We start from the raw sequence: 14480 nt of genomic DNA on the forward strand, positions 1-14480 counted from the left end.
GTTCATCCCGCCGTTTTGGTAACAGACGCCTCTTTTCAGATCTCTGAGACGTGGATTACTGTGTGATATGCAAGCTCGACACAGGTATGATCCAGCAACTCTTTGTTGGATTCACCAGAACTTCTTTCCAAAACTGACACTTTCCAAAGGTTATCTAACTGTCAACCATCGACGAGACGTACAACTTCATATCGCATAAGGCATCCTAACATACGCTATGCTTCCTCGAATCCGAATTTTTGCCCTCCCTGCAGCTTTACTTGCACTACTGGCAATCTTTCCTCACCAGATACATAGCGAGGAGCTTCGGTGGCCCTACAATCTGCCTTCATATGTCAAGTACTATCCAGAAGAAGAGGTCTTCGTCAAGAGAGACGAGTCTCTTCAGCAACAGCTGCGGCAGCATTCAGTGGTGGGTGTGAAGAAGATGAGCGATGATGAGGGAGAGAAGTTCTACCTCGACTACTGGACATTTGGGCCGATGGGCAGTAATGACGTGCTGGAAGACAGCAGTCGTGGAAAGCGAGGCCGTGACGAAGAAGGACGAGACACGCGTGGGCTCAATGGCACCATCAGTGAAAAGGCTATGCCACCCTTCCTTCTCCACTCGACCAGCAACAGCATGGTTGCAGGCAACATGCTGTCACGATATATACGCTTCCCAATCTCACAACGATCTAGCTTCTATCGCCGGGACTTTCAATGTCCAAGCGGAACCTCGAACTGCGCATCCATCAGCCGCCCAAACATCTGCTGCGCCGAAGGTCAAACTTGTCAATTGGTACAAGACACAGGACTGGGGGACGTGGGTTGTTGTGCAGCAGGGGAGACTTGTGGAGGATCCTTGTCGGAATGCGCATCTGGCTACACGGATTGTCCGAATCATCCAGGCGGCGGTTGCTGTATTCCAGGATATGCTTGCGTAAGCGGTGGGTGCCTCCTCAGCTCTACAGCAACCGTTGTTGTTGTTCCCTCAACCCTTTCCACGCAGTCGTCATCTTTGACGACACAACCTCCTAGTTCTTCTACAGCCATCAGGTCATCCTCGCCGACATCGACTGATGTTGTTGCTCCTCCCACAACATCACAAACGCCTTTGCCCTCCACTACGCAGAGTCCGAGTGAAATCTCCCCAACTACCGCCACAACATCTACTACTCCCAGTACAACAGTCTGCTCATCAGGCTTCCGATTCTGCCCAGCATCTCTTGGTGGGGGCTGTTGTCCTACAGATCGAGCTTGTGGGCGAGATGTTTGTCCAGAATTATCCTCGACGGCAACTATAGGTGCTCCAGTACGGCCTACGTCCGATGTACCAACCACGGATACCGGAGCCTCGATAACAGGATGTCCTACGGGCTTCTATGCTTGTAGCGCGTTTTACCAGGGAGGATGCTGTCGCTTGGGGAGAGATTGTGCGCCCACTTCGTGCCCGACCAGCGCCACCACAACCTTGATCGATGCAAATAGCGTAACCATCGTCGCGACGATATCAAGCGGTCTTTCGGCAAATACAATCTTGACTGGAGCATGTGCAACTGGGTGGTCTAGCTGTGCAGCCAGCGATGGAGGAGGATGTTGTCCGACAGGATATGCGTGTGGGAGCAGCTGCACTGCCACTGCGACAGTGTCTAGTTTGCAAGCTTCTCAAGTGGGGAAGCTCGCACCTAATGGAGCTGTTCGTGGGACTGGTAAGGGGGTGGTGTTGCTTGGGACCAGTACGGCTTTAATGGTGCTCATATTTCTAACTGTATAGCAAGTTTTAAACATAATGATGAGATCACATTATACAAATCACTGTACGTTCATCTATTTCTTTAGATGTTGAGAACTGCAATAGATTAAACTTCACTTTTGTATAGAAGAGAGATATGATGCTTTGCAAGGGCGTGTACCTGTGGCTATTTGCAAGGGTGGGAGGTTCAACAGCAGACCCCTAAAATTATTCTTCTGATTAACTAGTTAGTTCAGCCACCCATTGCTTGCTCACAGATCAATACTCCGTACTCGTCATAGCGATCTGCTTCTGTGACTACGATGTGCCAGACTCTTCACTGTCTTACTCCATGACCTTTTTCTTGCTAAGCATGCTTATGAGGTAGCAAGGTACATGATGCAGTCTGCTTCCGGACCTCAACGGGCTTCTCAGCGGCGCAACGCAACTATCGACCAGACACCCGGCCAGCAAGTCCCTAGCATGGCCTCCAATACAGTCACGAACGCAACACCACGGACGTCTTCAGGCTCGTCAAGATCACAGACGTCGCGGGGTGCGAACGTAAGTGTGGCGCTTGGAGACCCTTACTGCCTTACTGCCACCCGGTCACGCAAGGCCAGCGCACCCTGAAGGGAGCATTTTTGCTGACTGATATGCGTAGCAGCCTGATAAGCAAATGTCCCAGATCGAAAAGAGCGTGACCCATCTCCTGGTGGCAACGAAACAACTGTTGGAGACTCTGACCCAATGGTCCCGTGGTCAAGCGCAGGAAGAGGAAGTCTCAGACGTGTACGTTCGACTGGGCTACGAATTCAATCTAGCCTGTAGAGCATTCAGTTCAATCGGTGTTGAGACTTCAGACCTTGGGCCAGTGCCGGATCTGTTACGGTCCATATTAGAGGACACTCTTAGCCAGCCAGCTTCGCCTCAAAGCTTGGACAACTTCTTACCACGCATCCGAGATATCATTATTAACCTTCTTCATGGCCTCAAAAGGAAGCAGGCGAAGCTTCGAACGCGCTCCAGTAAGGATTCTGCCAGCAAAGTGCACCCTCCTATGAGACAAGCCAGCGGCGCCAGTCTTGGAGACAATGATGCTGGTCTGACACAAATGCTGGAAGATGTCCCGCCACAGACCCAAAGCAACAGACAGGGCGAGAGCAGGACCGAGAGCAATAGCGCCCGGGAAGAATTAAATGGTATGCCGTCCCGGACAACGTCAAATGGAGCTACCACACCTTCATCGAACCGTCACAGTTTACGAAGAGACATTCATAGAACGATTCCACAGTCAACCTCTGGTTCGTCTCTGTCTAGCAATGCGGCACAGAACATGCCTGTACTCCCGCCATATTCCGATCCACAGCAAACTGCGCCTCGACTGGATACTGACATAAAATCCCCATCATCATTCCCCCATCCACCTCCACCTCCTCCCAAACAAATGGATGCTTTTGCAGCCCTGCAGAGAGGTGGTGACCTGGAAAGGAGGGCATCTCGGCGATTTTCGAGTTATCAAATATCTAAGCATCTCGGAGCGTCTCCAAACGGCATACCGTTAATCCCACCTGCGCAAAACTCACCTATTCCAAATCGAGGTCGAGATGATCGAGAATCAATGAATGCAGTGCAGTCACGTAAGTCGGCTCAGCATTCCCGGCAGCGCTACCACAACCGCCATGGGGACCTGTCTCCAAGCAAGAGTGGCACTGTGAAAGCCCCAGAGCCAATATCAGAAGAGAGTTCAGAAAGTTTGCAACAAGCTCCTGATCTCCCTCCACCTACAAGACCGGATCGTGATGATAGCCCCACTGTGAAGACACCGGATGAGATGTACGGACGTGGCGATCTTAGCCCAAACGAAAAGCCAGCTATTTCAGCGACGTTGAACGGTCCCCCGCCCTCCCTACCTCCTGAGCCAGCACTTTTTGTCGTCGAAGAGGAGGCTAAACCTATCCCTTCCGAGCGTCAGCATACGCCGAGTCCAAAACCTACAGAGTCCCTACCCAGCTCCGAGGATAGGGTAAAGAAAGTTACACCACCCTCCCAACAGTTTGTTCCGGAAGAGTCTCCTCCGCCAGGAAAAGAGCTAACTCTGTTTCTTCAATACAAAAGCAAAATCAAGAAATTTGTGTTACCCGATGGTTACGATGAACTCACTGTTGCACGATTGCAGCTGGCATTCATTGAGAAATTCGCCTGGAATACCCACAACAATGGAGTAGATCTGCCCGAGATCTACATACAGGATCCAGTCTCTGGTGTCAGGCACGAATTGGAGGATCTGTCCGACGTCAAAGATCGGTCAGTGCTGGTGCTCAATGTCGAAGTCCTTGATGAAGTGAAAAGACATTTCGATGACGGCATTGGAAACGTTCAGAAGATGCTGGAAAGTGTTCGCAGCACTCTTGATGGTCAAGGATCTATGATGGAACGGTTTTCAAATCGTCAGTTGGAGGCTTCCAAGGAGATGGCTCGCATATCTGCAGTTCCTCGACAGGCTGTTCCCGGTGTTGGTCGTGTGCAGTCCGGTCGTTCAACCCCTGCTAAACCTCCCGCGAGCATCTCAGAAGTACAAAGCCTTCGGCGCGACATCGCAGCATTGCGACAGACATATTCCAGCATGTCAACGGACTTCGCTGCCTCTCTGGCCGCCATCAGACAAAAGGGTGCCAATGTCAAATCAGCCGCCGCGGATGCTGTTGTACCTACATTCGAGGGAAACGCAGGCCGAGCGCACGTCAACAACGGCAAGAAAGTATTGCTCCACGATTCGGAGGCGCTTGTAAACCGTGTCGACGATCTTTCGGATCTCGTCGAAGACCTACGCAAAGATGTAGTGACTCGTGGTGTGAGGCCTAGACCACGACAACTCGAGGAAGTCAGCAAAGACATTAGCGTGACGGTCAAAGAGCTCACGAAGATGAAGGAGTTCCTGAAACGCGAGAAACCGATCTGGACCAAGATCTGGGAGAAGGAACTAGATCTGGTTTGTCAAGAGCGTGATGAGCTGACCCAGCAAGAAGATCTGATGGCTGATTTACACGGCGACCTTGAAGATCTTTCTGGGGTGTTTAAGCTTGTTGAGGAGGCGACGAAACAGCAGAATCTGCAGAACGCAACGCCCGGTGGCGGCATGAGGAGCACATCGCGCAATTTACCAATAGACCCAGATATCGATCCACAAAGGGCCAAAGATGGGGTGTTAGGAGAGGTCCGTGCACTCCAGCCCAACCATGAGGACCGCTTGGAGGCCATTCAAAGAGCGGAAAAGGCGAGGCAAAGGGAATTGGAAGCTCGTAAAGGAGGCGAGTTCCAGCGTGAGGTAGAGAAATTCGTAGAAGAGGGTAAACTCAAGAAGACGGGCGGTGCGGAAGAGGTAGAGCGGTTGAGGAAGGCAAAGGACGAGAAGGCAAGAAAGGAGAACTGGGAACGGGCTCAGCAGCGGCAAGCGGAAATGGAGGCCAGAGAGGTGGAGCAGAATGCTTCCAGTGCTGCTGCCGGAGATGAAGAACAAGAATCTACTGCTGATGCCCGACCGAACGTCGCATCATACCCCGAAGTTCAAGACGGGACGCCAAACTCAGGCGCTGACCACGACCAACGTGCACCATTGGAGACTGATGGAGCATATGAAGGAGAACAGTCAAGCAAAGATACTGCTGATGTGCCTCAGGATGAAGGATCACAACAACAACAACAACCCGGTACGTCCTTCCTCGATCTCCATCCCGAGTAGATGACAAGAGCTATATCATCATATCTGCATGTGTTCTGACTCGTGCTGCAATTTTCTTGTAGGTTCTGGCAGTTCTCCCAAATCGAGGAGCTCATGGTTACCTGCTATCTTTTCGGGTTGAGGAAATAATCTGTGACACCCCCCTTTTTAACCCGGTTCCACCTGATTTTGCCCTAATCAAATCTCCTCTTTGGTTAAGGGGCGAAGCGCTTTTTTTCCTCAGGGTCTACAGCAAGCAGATGAGCGCATTAGCGAGGGCGCTGGGCTTGGAGTGCGCTTCAGTGTTTAACTCGGGCGAGGAATAGTAGTATTCACTTTCCGCATGTGCTGGCGTGTACTGCGGAGGGACCGTGTTGCGTTCACATACAGGATGCCTGGATCTACTTTTCAGATATAGCTATAGGATCGTAATTATCTCTCGGGTGTACTCCTATTTCTGGAATGAAACATGATGTGGATATGGTGAATATTGCACAGCAGCGGCTCTCATTATGCTCATAGATGTGTTGAATACTGGAGTGCTACTTCTTGGTGGAGAATGGTTGCAGGATGTAATTGTCATCCGTGGCTTACGAGCTATGTCAAGACTCGGGATCAGTTTACTTGATTTGGATATGCTTGTGTTACACCAGTGATTAGGCTGTGATGTATTGATGCGAGGTTTGGCAAACTCGTCAGATGTGGAAAGGTCGTTCTTGCAGTATAATGTGCACTTTGACGGGGGAAATATGTTATGTTAGCTTGGAGAATGCTAAATGAGTGAAAGGGTCGGTATTTCGTCTTCCGAGATTTATGAGCGAGGGTGAAGCCTTCAAGGCATTTGGCCAGGTGATGTATGGTCATGTAGAGGGTGAGGGATAATTTCGTGCTTTATTCCCAGGACGTCTCGAACCTCGAAATCCCAATAGACGCCCAGGCTTGGGTACGTCGAGGCGATGGCAAAGGCAGTAGCAGATGGCCACCACATGGAATGGAAGAATAGGAAGTAAAGATGTCGACATTGTGAGCTTAAGGAAGAAGCTGAGGTCTTTCAGAAGAAGGCGATCAGACGCAAATAGGAGGGTCTGAGAGCTTGCCCGTCCAGGCTGGTAAGTATGAGTTCAGGAAAGTCAACCACCACTTGAGTCGAGCAACATCAAGTGTGAAGGATAGAAGGCAATTTAGAGATGGCTCGTTCGACGTACAACATAACCTGTGGCCGTTCAACCGTACCAGCCGAAAGAGAATTGGTCTTCGTCATAGCTCACTACAAGGTCGGCTCAGGACAGGAATCTTAGCACGAGACGGGGCTGATCTGCTCAATGAGCTATGGATTGTGGGGTATTATTGGTTCTTCATAGTATCTAACGACCCGGAACCCATGATAGTGTAGAGGATGTTCGGGACAGTCAGTTTGAGAGACGAGTCGATATCAGATAACCACAATGCTCTTTATGGTTGTGGTGTGAGATTCCTACCTCGAGAATATTACTGGACAAATTGCTGGCACAACCACAATCTCTTTTCAGTTGAGGTTTCAAGAGGTTTGCTGTGAAGGATTGTTACCATGAACGTCGGAAAATTTACTCGAGTAATATTGATGACTTTGAAGGTCCGGATGTTATGCGTTGGCAGGGTGCGGGTCCTCGGTGGGTGGGAACGTCGGCAAAGGGGGACAGGCCGAGACCAGGACCAAGTGACATGATCTACCAGTTGTTCGTGAATGCGGTAGCATAGCTGTGAAGACATGCATGTAAGCTTCACCTTACGCGGATTCCAAGGGCAAGTAGTCCAACGCACCTCGACGGTTTTGACTTTTGGGGGGGGTGAAGGGGGGTAGTTTTAGGTTGGGTTAGTCAATGTTCAAGTGGCGGGCGCCTGGAGAAGGTGGGAAGAAGCTGGGGAGAGTGCAAAATCTAGTTACATCTAGCTAGATTGACTAAGACGGCCTCTTCCTAGTGCCCTTGCTAGCTCAAACGAGGAACCTCGCATCCGTCCTGATCACTCACTCACTTTCGAGCCCCATTCTACTCCATCCCCCCCAAAATAAGGTCACTACTACTACGTACTGACTGACTGCTGTCTTCCTTGTGCACAGCGCACTGACAGCCAGTCCTTTTTCAAATCTGCCCTCCTTCATCCGAAAATTCTCTATATACATCGTCACCACCTCATCTGCAGCCTGCTGTAGGCAAGGTGCAATCTCGGTCGGGCCTTTCCTTCCCTTTTCCTTTGTTGCAGCCAAGATCACTCCACGCACCTCGACCGAGAGGCCTGAAGGAAAACGGATTCGTGACTGAGGCATCTCACACCATAAATTTCTGTGCGACGGTGCCACAGCGCGCCATTTTCACCGACAATTCTGCAATGGCTTCTACAACCAGTATTGCCTCAAATGCAAATCCAGCCTCAGGCACTTCTCTGAGCGCACAACCCAATGGTGCTGGCAGACCCGCAACAAAACCTACATCAAGCATGAAAGCTTTGGATGGAGGAAGGAAGCAGACTACAAGTCCAAATGATGTATCACAGAAGTATGTTCCACGTCCATTCACTTTGTAGCAGCTGGGTCTACCCGCAGCTGCAATCACCACCTTCTGGAGCTTGGGAGACAGTCTATCACTGCGGCAGCTCATCCGGGTCTTGTGACCAATGGAAAGCGTCGTGAAGCTTGCTGACGGGTCATCGAACCTCTCACTTTCACCTCATTCGATTCTTAATGCAGGTGCTTACACATTTTTCATTAGGCGCGCTCTTCCACAAAAAGCTTGGACTTCTACGATAAATCCAATTACGCAGAAGAACTCCTCTCAGCTCCAGCAAAACGGAAATCTCTTGCAGCAGAAGCCAGTGGGGCCAGCGAAAGCTAGTATTGCAAAAGAGGGTAACACTGCTGACAAACAAGCACATGATCGTCTGACGTTCATTCTTGCTGCTTCCACGGTCTGTTGAATCTGACACATCCACAGCTTCCAATTGCTGATGTGTACCAGGGTCTCCAAATCTCCGTCTCGACAACATCAGGTGACAAATTTGAAGGCGTCCTCTGCAGATCCACTCTTGAGCCCAGCGACACAAGTATAACTATGAAGATGACAAAGAAAATATTGACTGGCAATGATACACGTGTAAACGGTGTCGCAGCTCAAAGCTCCACCTTCATTGGTTCGGGCCCAGACTTTGCCATGAGTATCGAGGGTAAAGAAATTGCTGAGGTGTCACTACCTTCATTGAACATACCTGATACTCCAAAGCCTCAGAATGGTTAGTGATCCATCAATATCATCGACATAGTCTAATTGAACACAGGGGCAATAGCAGGATTCCGGACAGACGCAGATATTGCTGGGACCGTAGAGCGTGTCGAGCGACCACTGCAGCCTTGGGTACCTGACGCTACTGAGGATGTGGATCTGTCTCTGGAGTCCACTGGCTCGACTGGCTGGGACCAATTCGAAGCGAATAATCGTCTCTTCGGGACGAGTAGCACCTTCGATGAAAATCTTTACACTACCAGGATTGACCGCTCTGCTCCATCATATCGTGAGAGAGAACGCCAAGCCGCAAAACTAGCGAAAGAGATTGAGGGTACGACCTCGACTAACGCACACATGCGCGAAGAGAGAGGTCATGCGTGGGAGAACGATGGGGAGGACGAAGAGGATAAATACAGTAGGGTCCAAAGAGACGACCATAACTTTCCTCCGCTACAGTCTGGTTCATCGAACAAGTACATGCCGCCTGCTCGACGAGCGCCAACCGGACAGCCTACCGTCGCTGGAGCTCCAGTTGATCCCGCCATAATCTCAGCACAAATCTCCAAACCCGAGAGTGCAAAGTCGACACAGACCAAAGCACAACATCTCAAGGACATGGAAAATACTCAATCTGACGCTACAATAAAGGAACCAAAGAGAGAGCCATCACCGGCAGTCAACCCTGAACCCATCGATCGCTCAGGGAAAAAGATCCTCACCCCGTCTACCAGCACCCTCTCAGCAAGTCAAAGCCAAGAAATCAAAGAAAAAGGTTCTCCAGCGGGTAGTTCTTTAGCTTCATCACGCAAAGCCCCGGAGAATGCCACAGAGGATGTGGAGAACAAACTGCTGCACCAATTCAAACAATTCGCAGCTTCGGAGAAGATGAGAATTCACCAGTCTCAACGTACAAGAGCTACTAACGATAGGCAAGCGAAACTGAAGGAGCTGCAGAACTTTTCTGAATCGTTTAAATTGAGAACGCCTGTTCCAAATGATCTGGTCGGGATCCTAGCCAAAGATCCTGCCAAGCAAGAGCAGATTGTCGAAAAAGCTAGGAAAGAACACGAAGAGCTGCCTGCAACACCGAGTCCTGCATCTCATTCTATTGCTACAGGTGAGACGAAGCCAGCGCCCAAAACCCCTGCAGTAGGAAAGTTTGATCCTTCGATGGTTCCTGCTCCTATCCCGGATCGACGGACATTCGACCGTTCCCGCCAAGGTCATCCCCCAGCTCCTGCGCGGAACGAAAGACCAGGCCAATCTCAGACAAGTCAGCCACTCAGAGGTGGACCAGGTCTCTCTGTTCATCGATCTGTAGGCGTACCGCACGAGCGAAGGCCAGTCTTGCCCCAAACTATTCCTACACCTATTCCAATCCACGAAGGCAGAGTCCCTCCCCTGGGTCCTTTGGCAGATCAATCCAGCGTTTCGAGCCCTCAACGGTCAAGCGTACATACTCCTACATCTGCAGTGTCTACCAAGTTCAACGCTAAGGCAATAGATTTCAAGCCAAATGCAGCTGCGCCAGCTTTCACTCCTGCAGCAACCTCTATCGCACCATCTAGCCCCAGGCCGATTGAGCCAGTCCGGGACGTCTCTGGAACCGCCAGCCCTTCGAGCTTTTTTGGCGCAAAGAAGCCCAAGCTAGCAGCCGATCGTCCTGCCTTCGTTGACGACTTTAATCCTTTTCCCCGAATGAAGAGAGAGGTTGAGCAACAGAAAGAACAGACGAAGAAGGATTACTCGAACAACGGGGGCATTCCTCCGGCGTATAACACACCACCACGCTGGGAAGTGGCAGAACGTTATCAGGACAGAACCTACAAGGACGTTTTCGACACGCTCATCGCCCCAAGTATCTCTCCAGCTCCTTCAGCTCGTTCGCTATCCACCCAACAAATTCCCTACCAGCAACAGCTTCCTTATCATCTACCAAATAGTGCCCACAACATTCCGCAAGTCCACACAACACACCATGCTATGCAGCCCACTCAATCTCAGCCCCAACACAGCCATTACGATGAGGGCCATGCTCGATTGCATATGGGAGCCACACCTCAAGTCTTTCCATCGCCTCGGCTTGGGTCCGGTCAGATGGCCTACCCGTCACCTATGACCCATGCAACACCGATGCAGTATGGGCAGCCAGTTGGACAATATATGCCTGCTCAGGGTGGGCCATCACCAATGCAAATGCGCCCATATCCTGCCACTCCTCAATTCATGCATGCTCAAACTCCGCAGATGGGTGCCCCCATGATGGTTCATCAACCATCAAACGGTCCCTACATGGGTATTCCTCAGCAGCAATATCCACACATGCCCATGTATTCTCCGAACCCTTCACAGGCATATCCTCAGCATGCTGCATCACAACCACACTCAGGCTACCCAAGCCCAAGTCGTGCTGCACCAATGATGATGCATCAAGGCTCTCAGCAAGGTCATCATTCTGGTCAGCATCTATATGGTATGCCTAGTCAGCCAGCTCAGATGGGCTATGGCCAATACGGGCAACCACAACCGATGCGTGGAGGTTATCCCGGCCAACATGCTCCGTACGGGACCAGTCCAGGTCAAGCATATCAATACCCGCCACAGCAACAGCGAAGCTTGAGCAACGGGTATGGCGGGGGCTACCACGGAAAGGTGCCCATGCAACATATGCAGCCAAGTCAAGGGCCTATAATAAATGGAGGACCACAGCCAGCAGGATATCCTCCACAAGATATGCCTATTGAAATGGCCAAGTGAAGAAAGGTGCCTGGTTATATGGTTTCCACTTACTTTCGGCCTTCGAGGGACATCTTCACATTATTTTTTGAGACAAAACATAGCTCTCAAGCTCACCATGTCCGCGGCTTTTTATTTTCTATCACCAGCTTGCTCCTTACTCGCAGGAGCATAGTCCTACTGGACTAACCGACATTACTATTCTAGGTACGTCCTCGATAGAACCTCAGGGACACTACTCGACCGACTGACAAGTCGCACAGTATCAAATAACTCGACGACTATCCTTCGAACTCGACTCCACACCTTTACCCCTTTATCCCTATACCGTCAACAGATCCACGAATTATCGCCTAGCCGTGATGGGGTAACTCAATTGGACATAGCAGCAAGTAGCTTACGATGGATAGTCACGAGAGGCTCCTGGATGGAGTGGACTCAGTTTTGCAATGCTATACGAGCAGAAACAGTGAGAGAGGAGTGCAGTGAAAGAAACCCTTGGCCTGCTGCACGTCAGTCACAAGGTAGAGAGACAACCGGCAGAGGATTGCTGGAAATTTCGGAGTCTGGACGTAGGTGTGGAAGATTGGAGTTGCTTTTCGTGACCTGGGAATTGGCCGCAGAGAAGGCGCGGCAGGCTAATGGATGGAAGGGGAAGGGGATAGGGCAGACAAGGGAAGGAGGGATGAATCTAAGTTCTCATCGAAGATGTGTGTTCCAGGAAGGGATGTGCGAGCTAGATAGGCTGAAGGCACGTAGGGTAGGTAGGCAGTGGAGGCATGCCCAAAATAGTATTCATATTTTTCTCTCTCCCTGCTCTCTTAATTGACTGGGTCTTGCAGATGATCTGGCAGCAATGCATGCTTCTTACGGTCATTGACCCATTATTGCTCATCCCCGGTCACGGGAACAGTCGATCCACTCCTTTCCGCATCTGTGTCGCCCTCGTGCATGCAATCTGACACAGCCTCACACACTGAAGCTGAGCCGAGGGGCCCTGAGATTTTGATATATACGAGAGCGAGGACAGGAAAGGGAAAAGAATAGAGGTTGTGGTGGGAAAGTGGGTGAGAGGGGGTTGGATCACCAGCAGTGTCAAGGAGACAGATTGCGCTTGCTTATGGACGAGCGAGGGTTCGCTTATCTCTCACTGGGTTGGCACGTCACGGTTGGATCTCTTCCGGCGGCTTTCCGGGCCAGCACGGACGGTCGTGGCTGGGGGATAGAGGATGGGAAGATTCGAGTGTGTTGATGGTGGTGGGGATATTGAGGGAGAGAGGCAGGCAGAGGGAGGTTGGGAAAGGACAAGGAAAGAAAGGTAGATGGACAGAGTAGTTAGGGAGGAAAGAAGGGATTGACCATGAACTAGTACTTGTGACGAAATTGAACTTTTTTGATTTTTTGGTCGCTAAACGAACGTCCAAGTTGTAGAACCACCCGAGACTCCACCCGCAGTTGTACAATATTTGACTGTCAATTGGCCTCATGCTGTATTACAGCATAATAGCCCAGGCGCCGAATCCAAGGATCAGCATCCCCACAACCACAGCACCAGCAACAGGACGGACCAAGCCGGCCGCTGCACCTGTAGCGGACGCCGAAGTTGAACCCGCCGTCGCGCTACCCGTCACGGAACCAGTGCTGTAACCAGTCATGGAGCCAGTCATGGTCGAACTCGCCGTACTGTTACTACTGCTGCTACCACTCTCCTCGCCCTCGCCCTGATCCTCGCCTTCCTCATTAGCGGTAACGATGCCGCCGGCCACGCCGGTGCTTGGAGATTCCGCTGCCTGCACCCCGCTGGCGGCCTCCTTATACGCCTCCAGGGTATTCTCGCCGCCGGTGGGGGGGTTGACCACCATGGCCATGCCGCCCTGACAGTGCGTGCCCTGGCTGCAGTACAGCCAGATGGGATCGGTGGTGTTGACGAGCATGCTGAACATCTGCTCGCTCACGTCGTCCTGGACGGGGAAGAAGCCCGAGTAGATGACGTCGCTGTTGCCGGAGCTGGCGCTGCTGAGGGGCACGCAGGGCGCGTCGAAGCTGGACTGCACGACCGAGTGGTTGCGCGGGTAGAAGTGGAAGTTGATCGTGTCGCCGACGGAGGCGGTCAGGGACTCGGGCGAGAAGAGGAGCGCGCCGTCGGCGCCCACGTCGATGTCGTACGTGCTCGCGTCGGCGGTGCTGGTGGGCACGGAGCTGGAGCTGGTTTCGGTCGCAGCGGGGCCGCTGGTGCTGGCGTCTTGGGCGAGGGAACGGGTGAAGAAGAGGGTGAAGGGGAGGGCGAGCAGGGGGATCTGGGTGAGCATGGTGCGTTTTTTTTGGTGCTGTTTTATTTCTGTGATGGAAAGTTGGGTTGCAGAGATGGGAGGAGTGGGGGATTGGTGGTAGAGGAGATATCGCAGTGTTTATTGATGGAGAGTATGGCGATGGAATGTGGTTAATCACCAATTGGGAGACAGAAGCAGATGGTGAAGCAAGCCAAGATTGGCTTTGACAGTATCCAGCCAATATGGTACTCCAAGCAGAGCACGGGCGACCACGATATCTTTATACTAACATACCTGCCCCCCTACCTCAGCGCTTGGCCATCATGCTGATCCTGCAAGTCATGCTTATGGTACTACTAACGTAGTAAGTGTCATCTCGGCATCTGTTTAGCTTCCACCCTCGCACAGACGCCGACCGTTAAGGAATGCGGATTGCTGTGCCCCCGATTCAACGGTCCAGAGAAAGTAGTTAGTACTGAGTAAGGTCGCCCTTGTCTGTTACTGTTGAAGTAGTGGTAAGCGGCATCCCATAAAGCTAGGTAGTGAGCTACTAGCGTGTTTCAAGATGTCGGTTCATGTCAGAGTTAGGTCACACGTTGGCGGCGAAACAAGCTGACTGGCTCTGGCAATTCGAAGTAATCTTATGAGAATGAAACAGATACCCTTGTCTGTTCTGGATTGGCTTGCAGATTGACATACGAAGTATCAAGTTGTTAATTAAAAAGAAAAGCCCCGTGCAGGGTCATGGGTATTGAGTGAGGCTAACTAACTACCGTAGTTCT

General features: G+C 51.3%; 3 protein-coding genes across 3 annotated transcripts; 2 read left to right on the forward strand and 1 right to left on the reverse strand.

Annotated features, from left to right (window-relative positions):
- Positions 1 to 217: 217 nt before the first annotated feature.
- Positions 218 to 5456, forward strand: EPUS_01430 (uncharacterized protein; the record flags this gene model as incomplete). Its single annotated transcript, XM_007788373.1, has 3 exons — positions 218 to 1691; positions 2103 to 2278; positions 2379 to 5456. The coding sequence occupies 3 exons, from the start codon at positions 218 to 220 to the stop codon at positions 5454 to 5456; spliced, it is 4728 nt and encodes a 1575-aa protein (XP_007786563.1).
- A 2346-nt stretch (positions 5457 to 7802) lies between these two features.
- EPUS_01431 (uncharacterized protein) lies at positions 7803 to 11449 on the forward strand (the record flags this gene model as incomplete). Its single annotated transcript, XM_007788374.1, has 4 exons — positions 7803 to 7969; positions 8183 to 8378; positions 8429 to 8699; positions 8745 to 11449. The coding sequence occupies 4 exons, from the start codon at positions 7803 to 7805 to the stop codon at positions 11447 to 11449; spliced, it is 3339 nt and encodes a 1112-aa protein (XP_007786564.1).
- A 1472-nt stretch (positions 11450 to 12921) lies between these two features.
- Positions 12922 to 13737, reverse strand: EPUS_01432 (uncharacterized protein; the record flags this gene model as incomplete). The annotated part of the gene is made up of 1 exon (XM_007788375.1): positions 12922 to 13737. One exon carries the CDS (start codon positions 13735 to 13737, stop codon positions 12922 to 12924), a length of 816 nt encoding a protein of 271 aa, XP_007786565.1.
- Between the last annotated feature and the right edge of the window lie 743 nt (positions 13738 to 14480).

Source organism: Endocarpon pusillum (genome assembly GCF_000464535.1).
Source record: "Endocarpon pusillum Z07020 unplaced genomic scaffold C716229, whole genome shotgun sequence".
In the NCBI taxonomy this organism is placed as follows: Eukaryota; Fungi; Ascomycota; class Eurotiomycetes; order Verrucariales; family Verrucariaceae; genus Endocarpon; species Endocarpon pusillum.